The sequence below is a fragment of the Ahaetulla prasina genome, chromosome 3 (assembly GCF_028640845.1).
Source record: "Ahaetulla prasina isolate Xishuangbanna chromosome 3, ASM2864084v1, whole genome shotgun sequence".
Lineage (NCBI taxonomy): Eukaryota > Metazoa > Chordata > Lepidosauria > Squamata > Colubridae > Ahaetulla > Ahaetulla prasina.
The window spans coordinates 124,455,324-124,476,953 of NC_080541.1; the positions used below are offsets into that span (position 1 = coordinate 124,455,324).

Consider the following 21,630-nt stretch of genomic DNA (forward strand, 5'->3'; position numbering starts at 1 on the left):
AGAAGCAAAGTAAACTTATGGATGTAGAATATGGGGAAAGTTCTCACTTCTCACAAAGGTCTAACTGTCAACATATCCCAACAAGTTGCTTCCTCAGTGATTAAGGCAGTTCCTCGTTTATGAGGGAGCACAAGGCAGTCATCATGAAAGGTTCTGTTTAAAATCAAATTCAACTGTTGCTATTCCCACCTTATTTCCCAAACTTTACTAGAATATAATTTCCGTCACTTGTTTGATAGTCCTATTGCCAATGTAGAAATTACGAATGTTTTATTGAAAGTGTGAACTTAATAGAATTATGTAAAGATTTGATGAACTGTGCCAAGACTTACATATAACTCTGGCCCCTCGCTCTCTTCAGATCTACTTCAGAAGAAAATCAGAACAGATCTTCTATCACTTTTCAGGCATTAAGAGTTTGTGAGAGATTTGTACTTTCAGACTTGTAAGAATCTCTTGATGCATTTTTCCAATAGAGTTAGCTCATATGGTCATGTTTCCTATCTTGTGTACCTGGGAGATTAGCCAGGCAACTGTCTTCTTGAGAAATCCATTCTTTCTGATAATCACTCTTTTTTTTTCCAAGGAGTTCATACATAATCTCTTTGCTTCTCTGTTCAATTTATTTGTAATCTTTTCTAAAATGCTGTAAGGAACCTGCATCTGCAGGAATGATGATAGGAAGATGAGGATGGCTGTATTATCTTCTCATCGTTCCTATCACCCATCTCCTCCCACTTCCGAATGTATGATTGTAACTTGTTGCTGTATCCTGACGATTGATTTGATTTGTACCCTATGACTAGCATTAAATGTTGTACCTTACGATTCTTAGCGAATGTATCTTGTCTGTTTAGGTACACTGGGAGCATATGCACCAGACAATTCCTTGTGTGTCCAATCACCCTTGGCCAATAAAGAATTCTATCTATCTATCTATCTATCTATCTATCTATCTATCTATCTATCTATCTATCTATCTATCTATCTACCTACCTACCTACCTACCTACCTACCTACCTACCTACCTATTAATTCCTCCATTCTTCATATATCCACGATTTTTAAGGATGATAAACTATTCATGGTAAATTTTATAATAAAATTTGTTCTAAAATGTTCATTACATTTTTATTCTATTATGTTTATTAAATTACTATAAAACTGTGATGAAGGAACTTTTGAGAGCTTCTTTGTTTATTTGATTATATTTTTCTTTAATTCAGATGGCTGCCATATTGGTGAAAAGTGACTAAAACTGACTGCTTAGTTTCTAGAAAAAGAGTGAAATGAGATGGAGGTGAGGTGATGTCATGAGAATGCGTCCCTCAAACAAGAATCTTTTGCTGCAGCTGATGGGACATGAAAGTGAATTCTGTGTCAGAAATTTTGCAACAAGCCTGTTTTTCAAGGTAGGCCAATCTCGTGTTCCCACCACAAAATGTGGTTACATTCGAATAGCCTCTGCATAGCCCAGGGACCTGTGGCCTGCCCTCCTTCCTCAACGTGAGGTTAGAAAGCTTCCAAAGGTAAGTGTGGGTATGTTGGGCATGTAGACATAATCATAAAATACGTTCATAATAACAATCATTCCTAATTTCTTTTTAAAAGTATTTTTGAAAGCCATTTTTAAAAAAGCGTGGACATCTGTAAATACAGATGCCCACAGGAACAGGAAGCTCAAGAGCAAGGCCCAAGAAAGGGTATAAATACCTCCCCCTCCCTCGACTTACGACCACAACCGAGTCCAAAATTTCTGTTGCTAAGTGAAACATTTCTTAAGTGACCTTTCTTGCCACATTTGTTAAGTGAATCACTGCAGTTGTTAAGTTAATAACACGGTTGTTAAGTGAATCTGGGTTCCTCCTTGACTTTGTCTGTCAGAAGGTTGCAAAGGGTGGTCATGTGACCCTGGGACATTGCAACCATCATAAATATGAGCCAGTTGTCAATCATCTGAATGTAAATCACATGACCATGGGATTGCTGCGATGGTCATAAGTGTGAAAAATGGTCATAAGTCACTTTTTCCACTGCTGTTGTAACTTCAGATGGGGATGTTGTTGAGAGAGGGAGGGAGGGAGAGGTATTTATACCCTTTCTTGGGCCTTGCTCTTGAGCCTCCTGTTCCTGTGCAAGTAATGTATTCTATTGGTTGTCAAACTCCCGGGGATCATAGCTAACTTTGTAGTTGGTCTGAGTCTCAGGCTTGGTTGAAGCTTACTGAGGCAATGAAGGGGCTTTTCCTATTGTGGCTGAATGACTTTGCCCTGGTTTGGAACTTGAGTGAGGTTTAATCCCATCACCATGAGGCTGAAGATCTTTTGTCTTGTAGATAGGCTGGCCCAGTCCTCCTGGCGCTATTAAGAAAGGTAGGGGCTGCTTTCCAAGATCATGTTTTTCCTTTAGTGAAATATCATATTCTGCCATTTTAATATTTCTCAAAATATTTCATTCTTCTAGGAGAAGGGTGGGTACTAACTTTCTACAGTGTCATTTAACAAACTTGTTATAAGTCGAGGACTACCTGTAATAACGTTCACCTCCTTCCCACTGGGGTACTGGCTAGGAACAGAAACTTTGGGGCTCCTGCAGATGTGGAAGAGGGACATCACTATGCACCCCAGCTAGATTTGTTAGTCATTAAAATCCTACTGTACAATTTGTGTGTGTGAGTGTGAGAGAGAGAGAGAAGGGGAGGGGAACATTGGAGTTACCTTAGAATTCCAACCTCCAACAGATATACTAGATTACAGAATCCAGAAATCCCTAATTACACCCCCCCCCACACACACACACACCCCAGGATCAGTCTACCGGCTGTGCCAGCATCGGAAAATTCACCGCTCTTTTCTCAAGGGAGGCATCTTTGCGCACCAAAGACTCTCCTCCCGCCCCCCCGCCCCCCCGCATTGCCAAAGAGAAAATGCAGAAAGACCCTTTGATTCCGGCCCCGCCTCAGCCTCCGAGACCGGCTGAAAGTCACGGCAGTTTCCTGTGCGCAGTCCAGGCGGCGCTCCACATGCCCGAGGGGTTCAAAGCAGGGAGAGGGAGGGGCCACGTCCTCCTGCCACACTTCCCCTTCAGGGGTTGAGGGCCAAGCCAATTTGCATCGTCCAAACCTCGCAGAGACCCCACCACCCCAGCCGAGGGGAACTCTCGTATCGCGCGCAGAACTCTCAGGAGAAGCCGATCGTCTCGGCAGCTTCAGAGGACCAACGGAGCATGCGCAAGAGAACGTTGCCCCTAGTAATTCCTGCGGAGTGGAGCGGGGGCTGCAAACCTTCCCGCGCCTCTTCTCCGGCTTGCAAGATAGGCTGCCGTGGCAAGCGGGGACCACCAGGTGGCTCCCTCTGCGGTCTGCGGAATCCTGGCAGCTTTCGCGTTTCTAAAGGGAACTGAGCATGCGCCGCCTTTTTCCCGCCTCCGCTTTTCTAGCTCCCCAGCCTAAAGGAAAGGCACCGGGTCCCTTTCTTCCCCCCCCACCCGTCCTTTCCCCGACTCTTCACCTCCAGCATCAAGAGGCTGCAGGAGATCCTGCAAGGAAGGGAAGGGCTGGGAGGTACATCTGCTTCCCCGAAATGCCGGATGAGCCGCTGTGCAGCATCCCGAGGAAGGGGACTCCTCCAGTTGGCAGGCTACAATGGGGGGGGGGCACACTCGGAGTGAATGTGGGTCTTTGCAAAGAGGCCGCACTCCAGGCAGAGTTTGGGGGGGGGAGGGGCTTCCTTTCCCTCCTAGTCACAATCTCAGCCAGCACAGGAATTTCTTTCCTTTGAGGCTTCTTTTCCACTTGATCCAGTGATGCTGGGAAAGATTGGGTGCTCCTTATGAGCCCCAGGAAGGAGTCCTGTCTTTAGGATGTCTTCCCAGCATGCCAAGCAAGGGTGAGAGTGCCACGGTCGCCCCCATGGACGATCAGTGGCCTGGATGATTTCTCCGAAGCTGCTGGAAACGTTGCTAGGAGCTCCCTGGTGGAAGCCAGGAGTGAGAGGTTGAGGGAGCCCTCGTGAGAGTGAGTAGGATTCAAAGATATCAAGCATGTGTTTGGGTCTGTCTGGACTCCTGATGGCCTATCAGCTGGAAGGCGAGGTGGCTGGGTCAATCCGGTCAAAGGCTTCCTTGATGGATCTTGTTGCACTTAGTAGTTTGAAAACCGATTCTAACCAAAAGGCCCTAGAAAGGTCCATTTCTGTCTGGTTCCAAGGAAGAAAGCATTGGGCAGATTCTCTCCATCCCTTGGGGACCACAATTCAGGCCCCCAAGAGGGATGCTTTCTTGGTCCTAAAGAACCAGCCAGGTGAGACCAGCTCTCAGGCAGTTGGGACACCCCTTCTCCACCAGAGACCCTGGAAGAAAAGCTAGTACTATCCCAAAACAATGGCGATTAATCCTGTGCAGAGCAGATGGGCAGGGGCCCAAAATGTTCTGGCAATTATGCTGGGCATTTTCAGATCAGGATAAATCTGGAAAATTCCCTTTTTCAAAGGAAAGTCAAATGAACTTTCAGTATAGCAAGAAATGTGTTTGGCAGGATGCCAGTTACCTTCTGTAGGAAGAGGGGCAGCCGAATTCCATCTGATTCCAACCCTCAAAACATTTAATCTGGAAGACTTTTCTAAAAAGATCCAAGATCGGTAGGATCCATTTAAGAGCTAAAAGGATTTCATTCCACAGTTGAAATTTTTCTACCTATCTGCATGGGGATAAGAACTTAAAACAGGTCAAGGGAATTCCTGATCTTAAGAACTTTCCTCTTTGTAGATCCAAAGAGATTGCTTGAGGCGGCTTTTCAGCACCATGAACAAGTATAGTACACCAGAGGTGGGGAAAAAATTCCAATCATTCTGGTTGGACCTTGTGGGAAATTCTACTCAAGCATCAAGACCCAACAACCAGAGGGAAGCAACCACAAGTTTCAGTCTATAACAGTGATGGCGAAGCACTTCGGCATGCGCGTTCCGCACATGCGCTCCTCAAAACTGCAACCAGGAAGAGGAGCTGCCCAGGGAGCATACATGCACCGAACAAGGTACTTTTGGTTTCCGGCACGCGCGTGTGTGCTGGCCAGCAAGTTTTCCAGTTACTGCCGCACATGTGCCGATCAGCTGGCAGCCTGCACATTCTGCATTGGGGCGAGGAAGTGTTACCTTGGACTTTTCTCCCTGCTTGAGTGTCATCAGTCTCCAGGCAGTGTCTCCAGTAGGAGAGACAATTCTGCAGAGAGAGAGAAAGTGGGAGGGGGAGAATCTTGGCCTGAATAACCAACTTGGGCTTCTCTGCGCAGAACTCTCTCCTCCAGTGGATGAAGTCAAGGGAGACTCTGCCTGGAAAGCAATGACGCTGCAGAAGGGAAAATTCCGGTGGGACCTGAAGTTGGCAAATGGGCCGTTTTCGGCCTCCAGAGGACATCTGGGAGTTGGGGTGAGGAAGACTGTTTTTGTCTTCCCCAGACTCCTAGAGAGACTCTGGAGCCAGGTGAGAGAGGAAAAACAGGCTCAGAAGGCCTGAAAATCAAGTGCCCACTGATAATTGTTCCTTTGCTGCGCCCTGATAATTTCTGTTCTTCCAGCTTGTTCATAGCTGGCAAAATGGCAACAGAAAGTGAGAATTCAGTCCTTATTGCGTGTTGTCCTCTTAACTCCTCTTTTCTTTGCTTCCAGGTGAAGAGCCCGCAATGGAGGCAATCATTCCAAGGCAAGAGGGAATCTGCGTAGCTCGTCTCAATAGCCACACTGTTGGGAGGAATCTCCCTGGAGGATCGAACTCAGGTCACATCTGGGTTGGGTTGCCTGAATGCAGTGAGGTCCCAGGAGTTTCCAACCGCCTTCATTCATCGTCTTCTGTTACACACAAACTGTTCTAATCAAAGAGATTTATTCCCCTTCCCCTTCAGCTGACATCAACTAAATATAAATTCCTCATTAATTGGAATAAGTTTGATTTTGTTGTTGGACAGGAGATAACACATTAGTGGCACCTTTTTATTTAAGACACTGACGTGGATACCCATCTTAACATAACATAACATAACATCAGAGTTGGAAGGGACCTTGGAGGCCTTCTAGTCCAACCCCCTGCCCAGGCAGGAAACCCTATACCATCTCAGTCAGATGGTTATCCAACATTTTCTTAAAAATTTCCAGTGTTGGAGCATTCACAACTTCTGAAGGCAAGTCGTTCCACTTATTAATTGTTCTAACTGTCAGGAAATTTCTCCTTAGTTCTAAGTTGCTTCTTTCTTATACCCATCTTATCACTGGGCAGGTCAGTGCATAACAATAAAATATAAAAACTAATAAAATGATAACCACAAACTGTACACTGTACGGTACCAGCAAAACCATTCTCCCATCACACCTGGACTCGTTTCAAACTACCCCATGCATTTTTAACATAATGCCTCTGAAAATATTTATGTGCCGTACTTCTACCATACCAAAGGAAGGCATGCCAACCTAATTACAAATCATGTCCCTCTATTAATAGTAGTCTTTTATTTTTCAAATTTACCCATTCATTTCACCATGTCACGGCTGACGCCTGGTAATATAATTCCCAATCTGGAAGTCCAAAGCCCCCATTACATCTGGATTCCTATAACATTTTCAATTTGATTCTTTGTTTTTGCTTTGCCAAATGTATTTCAAAATCATTCTATTTAATTCATTGAAAATTTTCTTTTCTAATTTTATCAGTATAGTTTGGAATAGGAAAAGTACTTTTGGTAATACGTTCATTTTAACGACAGCTACTCTCCTTGTCATATTTAGTTGTAAATTCTGTCACCTAAGTCCAATTTAATTTGTTGCATTAATTTTGTATAATTGTCATCTTTGATTGTCACACACCTTGCTGTTAGGTAGATACCGAGATATTTAACCTTTTTTACTACCTGTAGGCCAATTTTCTCTGTCAGTTCCTCTTTTTGTTTATCTGTTATGTTCTTAACTAATACTTTGGTTTTCTCTTTGTTTATTTTCATCCCTGCCACCTCTCCATATTCCTCAGTTCTCATCAATTTGGGGCCAGTGTTACAGATTGGTTTAAAGTCCATTTTACTTTCCTCTTTTGTCCCTTCCAACTGATTTTGATTGGATTGTGGTCAGCCCATAAATTTGTTTCTATTTCAATCTCTTGCACATTCCCACTCAATTCCTAGGTCATCCAAACCATATCTATTCTAGACCCAAGATTGGTGCACGTTAGAATAAAATGTATTCTGTTTCTGGTTCATTTCTCTCCAAATATCTTGTATCGACAGTTCTCTATCATTTTAGTAAGGGCTCTAGGTAGGGTCCTTCTTGTATTCTTATTTGTTTACTACTTTTATAGTCCAGATTTGCGTTGACTATTGTATTGAAATCTCCCATAATACAAATGCTTTCATATTTTGCTTTTAATATCTTTTTATGAAGTTTTTTTGTAGAATTCCTTTTGTCTTGAGTTTGGTGCATAGATAGCAACCAGGAGAATCCGTTTTTTATTTAAAATCACCTCCAACATCAGAACTATCCCTTCTTCATCTTGAAAACCTGTTTGGCATTTATTGTCTCTTTAACATAAAATACCACGCCTCTTTTTTTTCCTGTTGTGCTAGTGAGTAAAGTAGATTTCCCAGTTTAGACTATTCCAACAGTTTATATTTGTTTTTCTTAAAATGTACTTCTTGAACTGCTATTATGTCCAGTTTTAATTTTTGTAGTTTTGAAAATATTTTCTTCCTTTTTGTGGGGGAATTCAACCCATTAATATTTACTGATAGCATCTTTACTAAAGCATCTTTACTTCTTCTTGCATTATTTTACTTACATCTAGATCTTGTAATCCTGGTTGTTCTTGCTTCTCTGGGTGCGTTTACTATTGCTCCTTCTCGTTCTGAACCCTTTTTTTTTTCTCCTTTTCACTCTGATCTTGCTGTGGATATTTTCCTTCTGCCATTAATAGTTCTTGTCCTTTATGTGTTATTTCACCTCTTATTTCCTGTTCCTCTTCTGTGTTGAAAAGATTATCATAAAAATCCGTTGCTTTATCAAGTGAGTCCAATCACTATCTTTTTTTCCTGCCAGGTAAATAAAATTTTCAGGCATCAGCCACCTGAAATTAACATTATGTCTAGTCAGCACCGTAGTCAGAAAGCGATATTGTTTTCTAAATTCCCTTATTCTCCTGGGAACTTGTTTCAAGTTCTTGTTATGAAGCTTGTTATGAAGTTCATGCTGTAATACCATCATACATTAGGAAACAGTATGCCACTCACTCCAAAAAGGCCCAAGAAGTTTTGGAAAACCAAAACAATAAATATTTCCTGATAGATTTCCCATTTGTTCATTTGGTCGTTTTGATCCCACTAACACTAGAAGCAGCAGGAACAAGAGACAAGTTTGGACCAGATAGGATGGCATGGGAGGTTTCAGGCCCTTCGTCATGGAGGTGATTTAAGACTATCTCAAGCTACTCATTCACATATTGCGAGATTTCTTCAGGACATTTTCTATGGATTCCTAAAGCCATTCTTTCTGGCTTCTTCCAGGGATTCTCGTCTGAAGTTTTTCAGAGATGCTTACATATCTGCTTTGGATGCAGTAGAACCATGCTTTCTGGAACTTGCTAAGGATGTTTGAAGCCATCCATCCATCCATCCTTAAGTTTCTTTCAGAGCAAGCAGGTTCTACCCAAATCACTCTCTCCTTCCTCTTTACCATCCTTGTTTTTGATTCCTTGTTTTTGATTCCTTGTTTTTGATCCTGGATGCCCTTAATAGATGCTTCAAGACATTCCCTAGTCCCTAAATGGGAGGCTTCAGGTCCTTCCTCTTTGAAGCTATTTACAGCCATGTCAAACCATTTTTGACATCTTGTTTGTATGTTTCAGAACCTTTTTCAAGTATTTCAGGGATTGCTGAAGCCATTTTTTCATTTTCAGAAAATGAAAAGCTTTCAAAGGATCCTTGAAGCCATTGTAATATATTTTCCATGGGTCCTTCAGAACATTACTTCTGGATGTTTTCTATTGATTTTTCAAACCAGCTCTTCCTCAGAGTTCTTTTCATCTCCACCGTGGACTTCTGTAGATCCCGAATGAACCCAAGTTTTGTGGTTCCCAGGGTTTTCTTTTTTGTGGGAAACGGGTCCAAATGGCTCTTAGACCCTTGGATTGGCTGACAAACCTGACTCTTCTCTTAAGCCTTGGACTGACTTTACTCTTTTGCATGCTTGTCTTTGGAAAACACACTTTGTAGAATGAAATTTCTCTGAACATCCAGTTTCAGGAAGGGTTGGTAGAAATTCTGAAAGACTTAGCAGATACCAAGAATCTGGGCACAATTCAGCTTATAACAGGGTCTGAAAAAGACAGGTAAACTCTAGGCAGCTTCAGAAGAACATTGGCTCTCCTTGGAGATCCTAAGTTAAGTCTAAGAAATTTTAGAATGGTTCCACAAGGAAAGATTTCAGTAAACCACTGAAGTTGAGAATTCAGATCAATTGAGATGCAGCAGTCAAGGTATTAGATGGAGATTCGAGTCAAGGAGATTCCCAGTTCAAGTCCAACATGGACATTCCTGGGTGACTTCATCACACTTTCTCATCCCTTTATCTCACACAGTTAATTTGATGGAGGGAAAGAGGAACAAAGATTCTCCAGTACCTTGAGCTTCTAAACCGTGAAGCAATATAGACTGACACCTCCCAAATTCCAACTCTGGGTTGTGCAGAGGGGCGCTCCTGCATGCTGATTGGTTCTGACTTTCTAATGGGAAATGGGGAAGGCAAGGCACATTGAAGCAGGAAATGTTAAAATTTGCTGACGTAGAAAAGGAACATGTATGTAACTGCCCCCGAACAACAGATGCACGTTCCCTCATACGTAGTGCCAGAGTAGTCTGCTCAAGTTAGCAGACTGCTCTGCTAACGAGTTACCCTCCTTGAATTCTGTTATCTCTTATCTAACTCCAAGGAGGTGCTAATTGTTACTTGAGAAGTGTCCTGTGCATAGACCGTTTAAGAATAAATCAGTTTAAGTGGAACTTCATGCGTGGACTTGGTCTTTCCATCAGACACCATGTTGTCAAACTGATGCCATTTCATTCCTGGGTCATAAATTAATTATCCATGACATCATGTGACAGCTTTAACATTGTCTCCTTTACAGCGTAATCTTTATTTCTTTGAATGGTCGGGGCTCTGAAATTCTTTGGCTGGAAGCCCAGTGATCTCTATATTTTCTGGATGCTTATAAAATGGCCTTGTTGCAGTCTCCAAATGCTGTGGTTCTTCTTAAGGGTATAGATTATTTTATGCAACAGATAGTAATGTACTCAGCACCTAGATCCTATTGCAAATGCCCTAGGATCAAAACTTAATTTAGTTTGCGATTGCTAGTACCGGTATTTAGTGGGCTTTTAGCTAGTAACAGATTCATAGTGGATATGAATTTCTGACTGTCACAGACTCAACAGCACTTCCGAGGAGACTGAAGTCCTTGAGGGCCACCAGCCTGAAGGATTCTACCGCTAACCCTGTAATGGAGTTTAGCAGCTGAAGGGGAAATGATGCCATATAGTATGGAGGTAGGCACAGCAGCAATAAACCCAACTACTCTTTAGAACCCAACTGAATACAAATCACCAGGACCTCACAGATTACATTCCAGAGTTCTAAAGGTGCTGGCAGATGTAATCTCAGAACCACTGTACCACATCTTTCAAAAATCCTGGCATCAGGGAACTATCAGAGGCCTGGAAAAGAGCTGATGTGGTTTCCAACTTCAAAAAAGGGAAAAAAACAGACCCAGGAAACTAGAGACCAATCAGACTAACATCAATACCTGGGAAGATACTAGAAAAGATAATAAAAAAACAGATCTGCCAACATCTAGAAACAAATAAAGTAATAACTAGCAATCAGCATGGATTTGTTAAAAACAGATCATGCCAAATGAATCTTATTTCATTCTTCAACATAGTGACTAAAGCAGCAGACGAGCAAAATATTTTGGACATAATATACTTTGACTTCAGCAAGGCATTCAGCAAAGTAAACCACAACCTACATCTTGGTAAGCTAGAAAAAAGTGGGATAGATAGCATCATAACCAGATGGATTTGTAACTGGCTTATAAACTGTACTCAATGTGTGGTCCTTAATGGGTCTATGACTACGTAAGCAGTGGGGTACCACAAGGTTCTGACTTAGGCCCAGTACTCTTCAATATCTTCATAAACAACTTAGATGAGGAATAGAAGGGGAACTTACCAAATTTGCAGATGATACTAAGCTGGCAAGAATAACAAACATCCCCCACCTAGATGATAGGCTCAAGATCCAGATGGATCTCAACAGACTTGAACACTGGGCCCTGTCTAACAAAATGAAATCCAATGTAGAGAAAAGTAAAGTCTTACATTTAGGCAAAAAAAACCAATTGTACACATACAGACTGGGTGAAACCAGGCCTAATAGAAGTAACCATGAGAGGGATCTTGGAGTCTTAGTGAACAACCAGTTAAATACGAGCCAACAGTGTGCGGTGGCAGCCATAAAAGCCAATGCAATTCTAAATTGCATTAATAGAGGGATACAATCAAGATCAAGTGAGGTACCAATACCGCTCTCTAAAGCCTTAGTAAGACCATACCTAGAATACTGCATCCAGTTTTGGTCACCACACTATAAAAAAGATGTTGAGACTCTAGAAAAAGTACAGAGAAGACCAACTAAGATGATTAGGGGATTGGAGACTAAAACATATGAAGAATGGTGACAGGAACTGGGCATGGCTAGTCTAGAGAAGGATCAGGGGAGACATGATAGCAGTGTTCCAATATTTGAGGGGCTGCCACAGAGAGGAAGGGGTTAAGCTATTTTCCAAGACTGGGTAGGTGTGGCTGGGGGGGTGCCATGTGACTAGGTGGGAGTGAGTGACATTGAGTTGGCCACGCCGACCCAAGTTTTGTGGTGCCCAGTGTTTTCTTTTTTGTGGGAAACGGGTCCAAATGGCTCTGTTTGTTTAAGGTTGCAGATCCTTGTTGTAGGGTCTTGGGAGAAAGGCTGCTTCTGGCATGGAGATGATATGCTCCATTTCACATGGAAGGAGCAGAGCCTGGCTTCTTCCCTTACACACAAAGTGTCAAGGGGCTCATGCTCCTCTCCAGCCTCTTTTTTTTTTTTAAAGAAATTTTATTTTTAACAAAAAAAAACAGAAAAAAAACATTCACATCAAACAATTTCAATATGCTGAAGGGGTGTTTACATATCTTCTTGTGCAATCTCAAGATGAACATCTCTTTCATAAATATATCTTTATTTTTCTAACGTATTTTCCCATCTAGCCATTTATAGAATAAATCCCATATTTTATAATATTGCTTATCTTCTTGATCTCTAATTTCAAAAGTCAATTTACTCATCTCTGCACATTTCATCATCTTCCTAATTATTTCATCTTGCAAAGGTAATTTCTCATTTTTCCAATTTTTGGCAAACACAATCCTGGCTGTTGTAATAATATTCACAATCAAATATTTTATATCTCTAGTATATATCTCAGGAATAATTCCCAACAGAAAGACTTCCGCCTTAACGTCTATGTGCTTTTTAATCATTTTCTCCAACCACGTGTGTATCTTAGTCCAATATCTTTTCGCTTCAACGCATGTCCACCACATATGGTAATATGATCCAGATGCCTGATGACAATTCCAACATTTTTCGGATTTGTCTTTAAACATTTAAACAAGCCACCTCAGGATATTTGGCTCGAGTTTGTTAGATGTTTTGCTTTTGAGGCTGTCTACCGAAGCTTTAAGCATTTCTTATTTAATTGATGTTCCACCATTTGAGGCTTCGTCTTGTTTTGAGCTTCTGTCTTGTCTTCTGTAATGACACTCACAGAGACTCTTTTGCTCTCTATAGTGCTAGGTTTCTGCTCCATCTGGTCTCTGCCCATCAAGAAGGTGCAGCAGCCCTTCCTCAGTCGTGTCTCTAGGAAAAATCAGGTGGTTAGATGTGAATCTGGACAAACAACCAAGTATTCTTAGTTAAAAAATGATGGGAACTGTTTTGATGTCAGGAAGCTCTCACTCTTGTGTGTAAGTGTATAAATATTGTTGGGCAGTGGGGGTTGGAGATTGAAAGATCTCTCCTATACATATGTTCCCATTCACTTCCATGAGATTAACTCCTCAGATTTGAATATGCAAAAGTATAATGAGCCATAATTCATTCATTTCTTTCTGAAGTAAGGAGAATGTCAGGTTTGTCCAATCTTTCTAAGATAAGGAGAACCTAAGGTGAAATTCTGGAACAGGAAGTTCATGGTGGCAATCTAAAAATTTCTCATCTCTGTAGTCTTTCTTTGTGCTCTCTGCAGAGCTCCTCTTTCTCGTCAGTCAATTCAAAATTTTTGAACGTCAGCATCTCAGTCTTGATTCGGAGCTTTTCGTTTTATAATGTCACGTTTCGACACCATTGCTCTCTTTCTGTAAATTATGTGGACCAGAGAGATATTAGCCCTCTTAGCCTTTTTTTACTTGAATTCCTAAGCATACCTACATTCCTCATTATTTATGCATTCCTTTATATCTATTGCTCTTCTCTTATTCACCTATAGATACATATGAAAGAACGGAATCTTTCTTTTATCCAGTATATCTGGCCTAAGAGCTCTAATAAATAAATAAATAAATAAATAAATAAATAAATAAATAAATAAATAAATAAATAAATAAATAAATAAATAAATAAATAAATTTCAGTTTGAAAGAGAACGTCAAGCTCTATCTAAATATTTCTCACCTATAAAATTCTTCTTTGTCATTATTTTCCCATCTAGCCATTTATAGAATAAATCCCATATTTTATAATATTGCTTATCTTCTTGATCTCTAATTTCAAAAGTCAATTTACTCATCTCTGCACATTTCATCATCTTCCTAATTATTTCATCTTGCAAAGGTAATTTCTCATTTTTCCAATTTTTGGCAAACACAATCCTGGCTGTTGTAATAATATTCACAATCAAATATTTTATATCTCTAGTATATATCTCAGGAATAATTCCCAACAGAAAGACTTCCGCCTTAACGTCTATGTGCTTTTTAATCATTTTCTCCAACCACGTGTGTATCTTAGTCCAATATCTTTTCGCTTCAACGCATGTCCACCACATATGGTAATATGATCCAGATGCCTGATGACAATTCCAACATTTTTCGGATTTGTCTTTAAACATTTAAACAAGCCACCTCAGGATATTTGGCTCGAGTTTGTCAGATGTTTTGCTTTTGAGGCTGTCTACCGAAGCTTTAAGCATTTCTTATTTAATTGATGTTCCACCATTTGAGGCTTCGTCTTGTTTTGAGCTTCTGTCTTGTCTTCTGTAATGACACTCACAGAGACTCTTTTGCTCTCTATAGTGCTAGGTTTCTGCTCCATCTGGTCTCTGCCCATCAAGAAGGTGCAGCAGCCCTTCCTCAGTCGTGTCTCTCTAGGAAAAATCAGGTGGTTAGATGTGAATCTGGACAAACAACCAAGTATTCTTAGTTAAAAAATGATGGGAACTGTTTTGATGTCAGGAAGCTCTCACTCTTGTGTGTAAGTGTATAAATATTGTTGGGCAGTGGGGGTTGGAGATTGAAAGATCTCTCCTATACATATGTTCCCATTCACTTCCATGAGATTAACTCCTCAGATTTGAATATGCAAAAGTATAATGAGCCATAATTCATTCATTTCTTTCTGAAGTAAGGAGAATGTCAGGTTTGTCCAATCTTTCTAAGATAAGGAGAACCTAAGGTGAAATTCTGGAACAGGAAGTTCATGGTGGCAATCTAAAAATTTCTCATCTCTGTAGTCTTTCTTTGTGCTCTCTGCAGAGCTCCTCTTTCTCGTCAGTCAATTCAAAATTTTTGAACGTCAGCATCTCAGTCTTGATTCGGAGCTTTTCGTTTTATAATGTCACGTTTCGACACCATTGCTCTCTTTCTGTAAATTATGTGGACCAGAGAGATATTAGCCCTCTTAGCCTTTTTTTACTTGAATTCCTAAGCATACCTACATTCCTCATTATTTATGCATTCCTTTATATCTATTGCTCTTCTCTTATTCACCTATAGATACATATGAAAGAACGGAATCTTTCTTTTATCCAGTATATCTGGCCTAAGAGCTCTAATAAATAAATTTCAGTTTGAAAGAGAACGTCAAGCTCTATCTAAATATTTCTCACCTATAAAATTCTTCTTTGTCATTATTTTCCCATAGGAGTTGTGGATTTTCTCCAGCCTATTTTTTAACCTTGGAGCTGAGATTCTTATTCTCTCCAAGCTTGTCTTGCTGCCCAGGCTCACCTGAGCTCCTTTTCCTGTAAAATGTCAAGAGCAGAGTGAAATAGCCCCCTTAGGTTTTTTTATTTGAATCATAAAACTGGTTTAAAACGAAAACTAATTGAAATAGCTGAGAAAGGAAGAGAAATTCAGGGTTGCTATCTAAACTTTCTCACCTGCTCAGCTTTTCTTCCTACTCTTTTCAGAGTTCCAGTTGGAGATTTTTATTTAGAAGCTCCTGAAGTTTTAATTCCAGCTCCTCTTTTTCTGTCAGCAGTTTTGACATTTCCATTGTCGTTCTGCAAATTATGAATCTGAGGTGCCAATGGTATCTCTGGCATCTCGAATGCTTTTCTAGAATATACTTTTCATCACTTGTCTGATAAAACCGCCAATCGCATTGTCAGTGTAGAAATTATGAACGTTGTGTTTAATATGTGAACTTGATAGGACTATGCAAAGATTTGAAGGACTTCTGTAGATCCCTAATGCCTTTAATAGAGGCTTCAAGCCATTCCTGAGTGTCTAAGTATGGTGTTTTAGGTCCTTCCTCAAGATCCTTAATAGATATTTCAAGCCATTTTTTGACATCTTGTATGTTTCAGCACCTTTTCCAAGTTTTTCAGGGATTGCTGAAGCCATTTTTCCAGAAGTGGTATGGGTTCTTCAGAAAATGAAAAGCTTTCAAAGGATCCCTGAAGCCGTTGTAATATATTTTCCACGGGTCCTTCAGAACATTGCTTCTGGAGGTTTTCTATTGATTTTTCAATCCATCTATTCCTCAGAGTTCTTTTCATCTCCACCGTGGACTTCTGTAGATCCCGAATGCCTTTAAAAGAGGCTTCAAGCCATTCCTGAGTATCTAGATGTGGTGTTTTAAGTCCTTCTGCCTCAAGATCCTTTATAGATATTTTGACCCATTTTGGGGCACCTTGTTTAGATACATCAGGACCTTCCTCTTGCAGGTTTTTCAAGGATTGTTGAAGCCATTTTTCAAGAACTGGTCTAGGTTCTCCAGAAAGTGACAGGCTTTCTAAGGATCCTTGAAGTCATTCTAATATATTCACCACAGATCCTTCAGGACGTTGCTTCTTGAAGTTCTCTATTGATTTTTCAAGCCATCCCTTTTATTCGGCTTCGTCGAAACTTTGACTTGGACTTTGGTAGATGTTGAATGCCTACAATAGATGCTTCAAGCCTTCCCTGCACATCTAAATCACAGGTTTCTGGCCCTTCTTCTTGGAGATGATTTATCGATGCTTCTAGCCAACCATTCACATCCTCCCTGGATGCCTCAGCACATTCCTTCGGGAGGTTGCTGATGGATGCTTTAAGCCATTCGGGCAGGGTGTACTGTTCAGAGGAATCCTCTTTCAGGACTTTCAGCGATTGCTGAAGCCACCTCAGGATATTTGGCCCGGGTTCCTTCGATTTTTTTATTTTGAGGTTGTCCACTGAAGCTTTCAGCCATTTCTTATTTAACTGAGATTCCATTTGAGGCTTCATTTTATCTTGTTGCGCTTCTGTCTTGTTTTCTGCAACATCTGCACTTGTTTGGCAGACACTCACAGCGCCTCTTTTGCACTCACTACTGCCAGGTCTCTGGTCCATCCGGTCTCTGCCCATCAATAAGGTGCAGCAGCCCTTCCTCAGCTGTGTCTCTCTGGAAAAAATCAGAATGTTAGCTGTGAATCTGGACCAACAACAAAGCATTCTTAGTTAAAAATGATGGGAACTGCTTTGACGTCAGGAAACTCTCACTCTCAAAGTATATAAATATTGTTGGGTAGTTGGGTTGGAGGTTGAAAGATCTCTCCTATTCATATCTTCCCATTCACTTCCATGAGACTAACTCCTGAGATTTGTATATGTAAAAGTATAATGAGCCATAATTCATTCATTTCTTTCTAAAGTAAGGAAAATGTAGGTTTTTCCAAGCTTTCTAAGATTTATTATTTATTTATTATTTGATTTGATTTGATTTGATTTTTATACCGCCCTTCTCCCGAAGGACTCAGGGCGGTGTACAGGCAGAAGTAAAAAAGACAATACAATGTACAGTTTAAAATGTAAATTAAAAAACTTATTATAATTAGCCCGAAACGATAAGGAGAACCTAATATGAAATTCTGGAACAAGAAGTTAGTGGTGGCGATCTACAAATTTCTCACCTCCACAGTCTTCATACTTTCTGCAGAGCTCCTCTTTCTCATCAGTCAATTCAAGGTTTTTGAATGTCACCATCTCGGCCTTATTTTGGAGCTCTTTGTTTTCTAATGTCATTTTTGACATCACTGCTGTCTTTCTGTAAGTTATGAGAACCAGAGAGATATTAGCCCACTTCATTTTTTACCTACATTCCTCATTATTTTTGCTTGCCATTATACCTATTGCTCTTCTCTTAGTCAGTTATACATACAGTACATATAAAAGAATGGAATATTTCTTTTATCTGGTATATCTGGCCTAAGGGGATCTAATAAATAAATTTGAATTTGAACGAAAAAGTCAAGATCACTATCTAAGTATTTCTCACCGATAAAGTTCGTCTTTGAGGTCATTATTTTCTCGTAGGAGCTCTGCTTTTTCTTCAGCGTATTTCTGCACCTTGCAGCTGAGACTCTCATTCTCTCGTCTGAGTTTTTCCAGCTGCCCAGACTCATCTGAACTATTTTTTCTGTAAAATATCAAGAGCAGAGTGCAATTAGCTCCCTTCGTTTCTTTTTTTAATTTGATTTGATTATTTGGTGGTTTTTTATTTATTTAAACTTGTTTAAAATTAAAACTAATTAAAATAGCTGAGAAAGGAAGGTTTAGATAGGGTTGCTATCTAAAATTTTCTCACCTGCTCAGCTTTTCTTCATACTCTTCGCAAAGTTTCTCTTTTTCTTTGGCCAATTGTAGATTTTTATTTGTAAGCTCCTGAATTTTTAATTCCAGCTCCTCTTTTTCTGCCAGAAGTTTTGATATTTCCATTATCTTTCTGCAAATCATGAAGACCGGAGAGAAATTAGCCCCCTCAGGGTTTTTTTTACTTGAATTATCAACCTTTTTATTCAATTACAACACGTTAAAAATACCTTCGCGCGCGCGTGTGTGTATGTGTGTAAATACATAGGAAATAATACTTTAATCAATTATTTTTCTTTTTTTCCACGAAAGGCACAAACAAATTCAAAATGATTTTCAGAAGCAAAGTAAACTTATGGATGTAGAATATGGGGAAAGTTCTCACTTCTCACAAAGGTCTAACTGTCAACATATCCCAACAAGTTGCTTCCTCAGTGATTAAGGCAGTTCCTCGTTTATGAGGGAGCACAAGGCAGTCATCATGAAAGGTTCTGTTTAAAAATCAAATTCAACTGTTGCTATTCCCACCTTATTTCCCAAACTTTACTAGAATATAATTTCCGTCACTTGTTTGATAGTCCTATTGCCAATGTAGAAATTACGAATGTTTTATTGAAAGTGTGAACTTAATAGAATTATGTAAAGATTTGATGAACTGTGCCAAGACTTACATATAACTCTGGCCCCTCGCTCTCTTCAGATCTACTTCAGAAGAAAATCAGAACAGATCTTCTATCACTTTTCAGGCATTAAGAGTTTGTGAGAGATTTGTACTTTCAGACTTGTAAGAATCTCTTGATGCATTTTTCCAATAGAGTTAGCTCATATGGTCATGTTTCCTATCTTGTGTACCTGGGAGATTAGCCAGGCAACTGTCTTCTTGAGAAATCCATTCTTTCTGATAATCACTCTTTTTTTTTCCAAGGAGTTCATACATAATCTCTTTGCTTCTCTGTTCAATTTATTTGTAATCTTTTCTAAAATGCTGTAAGGAACCTGCATCTGCAGGAATGATGATAGGAAGATGAGGATGGCTGTATTATCTTCTCATCGTTCCTATCACCCATCTCCTCCCACTTCCGAATGTATGATTGTAACTTGTTGCTGTATCCTGACGATTGATTTGATTTGTACCCTATGACTAGCATTAAATGTTGTACCTTACGATTCTTAGCGAATGTATCTTGTCTGTTTAGGTACACTGGGAGCATATGCACCAGACAATTCCTTGTGTGTCCAATCACCCTTGGCCAATAAAGAATTCTATCTATCTATCTATCTATCTATCTATCTATCTATCTATCTATCTATCTATCTATCTAGCTAGCTAGCTAGCTAGCTAGCTAGCTAGCTAGCTAGCTAGCTATTTATCTACCTACCTACCTACCTACCTACCTACCTACCTACCTACCTATTAATTCCTCCATTCTTCATATATCCACGATTTTTAAGGATGATAAACTATTCATGGTAAATTTTATAATAAAATTTGTTCTAAAATGTTCATTACATTTTTATTCTATTATGTTTATTAAATTACTATAAAACTGTGATGAAGGAACTTTTGAGAGCTTCTTTGTTTATTTGATTATATTTTTCTTTAATTCAGATGGCTGCCATATTGGTGAAAAGTGACTAAAACTGACTGCTTAGTTTCTAGAAAAAGAGTGAAATGAGATGGAGGTGAGGTGATGTCATGAGAATGCGTCCCTCAAACAAGAATCTTTTGCTGCAGCTGATGGGACATGAAAGTGAATTCTGTGTCAGAAATTTTGCAACAAGCCTGTTTTTCAAGGTAGGCCAATCTCGTGTTCCCACCACAAAATGTGGTTACATTCGAATAGCCTCTGCATAGCCCAGGGACCTGTGGCCTGCCCTCCTTCCTCAACGTGAGGTTAGAAAGCTTCCAAAGGTAAGTGTGGGTATGTTGGGCATGTAGACATAATCATAAAATACGTTCATAATAACAATCATTCCTAATTTTTTTTTAAAAGTATTTTTGAAAGCCATTTTTAAAAAAGTGTGGACATCTGTAAATACAGATGCCCACAGGAACAGGAAGCTCAAGAGCAAGGCCCAAGAAAGGGTATAAATACCTCCCCCTCCCTCGACTTACGACCACAACCGAGTCCAAAATTTCTGTTGCTAAGTGAAACATTTCTTAAGTGACCTTTCTTGCCACATTTGTTAAGTGAATCTGGGTTCCTCCTTGACTTTGTCTGTCAGAAGGTTGCAAAGGGTGGTCATGTGACCCTGGGACATTGCAACCATCATAAATATGAGCCAGTTGTCAATCATCTGAATGTAAATCACATGACCATGGGATTGCTGCGATGGTCATAAGTCACTTTTTCCACTGCTGTTGTAACTTCAGATGGGGATGTTGTTGAGAGAGGGAGGGAGGGAGAGGTATTTATACCCTTTCTTGGGCCTTGCTCTTGAGCCTCCTGTTCCTGTGCAAGTAATGTATTCTATTGGTTGTCAAACTCCCGGGGATCATAGCTAACTTTGTAGTTGGTCTGAGTCTCAGGCTTGGTTGAAGCTTACTGAGGCAATGAAGGGGCTTTTCCTATTGTGGCTGAATGACTTTGCCCTGGTTTGGAACTTGAGTGAGGTTTAATCCCATCACCATGAGGCTGAAGATCTTTTGTCTTGTAGATAGGCTGGCCCAGTCCTCCTGGCGCTATTAAGAAAGGTAGGGGCTGCTTTCCAAGATCATGTTTTTCCTTTAGTGAAATATCATATTCTGCCATTTTAATATTTCTCAAAATATTTCATTCTTCTAGGAGAAGGGTGGGTACTAACTTTCTACAGTGTCATTTAACAAACTTGTTATAAGTCGAGGACTACCTGTAATAACGTTCACCTCCTTCCCACTGGGGTACTGGCTAGGAACAGAAACTTTGGGGCTCCTGCAGATGTGGAAGAGGGACATCACTATGCACCCCAGCTAGATTTGTTAGTCATTAAAATCCTACTGTACAATTTGTGTGTGTGAGTGTGAGAGAGAGAGAGAGAGAGAGAGAGAGAGAGAGAGAGAGAGAGAGAGAGAGAGAGAGAGAGAGAGAGAGAGAGAGAGAGAGAGAGAGAGAGAGAGAGAGAGAGAGAGAGAGAGAGAGAGAGAGAGAGAGAGAGAGAGAGAGAGAGAGAGAGAGAGAGAGAGAGAGAGAGAGAGAGAGAGAGAGAGAGAGAGAGAGAGAGAGAGAGAGAGAGAGAGAGAGAGAGAGAGAGAGAGAGAGAGAGAGAGAGAGAGAGAGAGAGAGAGAGAGAGAGAGAGAGAGAGAGAGAGAGAGAGAGAGAGAGAGAGAGAGAGAGAGAGAGAGAGAGAGAGAGAGAGAGAGAGAGAGAGAGAGAGAGAGAGAGAGAGAGAGAGAGAGAGAGAGAGAGAGAGAGAGAGAGAGAGAGAGAGAGAGAGAGAGAGAGAGAGAGAGAGAGAGAGAGAGAGAGAGAGAGAA

General features: G+C 40.4%; 1 protein-coding gene and 1 long non-coding RNA gene across 5 annotated transcripts in view; one reads left to right on the forward strand and one right to left on the reverse strand.

Moving 5' to 3' along the window:
* The first annotated feature begins 251 nt into the window (after positions 1-251).
* LOC131194242 (uncharacterized) lies at positions 252-20,363 on the forward strand. 2 transcript variants are annotated; one of them, XR_009154127.1, is made up of 4 exons: positions 252-1,412; positions 4,765-5,032; positions 5,664-5,771; positions 19,785-20,363. It is a non-coding gene; the product is annotated as an uncharacterized LOC131194242 (long non-coding RNA). The 2 variants fall into 2 exon arrangements; XR_009154126.1 differs by lacking the exon at positions 19,785-20,363 and having other exon boundaries at positions 5,664-7,529.
* The window catches only part of LOC131194239 (nuclear mitotic apparatus protein 1-like), an 8,534-nt gene continuing 742 nt past the window's right edge, over positions 13,839-21,630 (reverse strand). Inside the window, exons 1-4 of one of the 3 annotated variants that reach the window (XM_058175009.1) lie at positions 18,171-19,791; positions 17,862-18,002; positions 17,497-17,630; positions 13,839-16,988 (exon numbers count right to left, since the gene is read on the reverse strand). In XM_058175009.1, coding sequence (XP_058030992.1) covers positions 16,975-16,988; positions 17,497-17,630; positions 17,862-18,002; positions 18,171-18,319 — 438 coding nt within the window. In that variant the 5' untranslated portion in view covers positions 18,320-19,791 and the 3' untranslated portion in view covers positions 13,839-16,974. Of the gene's footprint in view, positions 16,989-17,496; positions 17,631-17,861; positions 18,003-18,170; positions 19,792-21,630 lie in introns of those variants that run through there. The other 2 variants (XR_009154124.1, XM_058175008.1) reach the window with 2 other exon arrangements.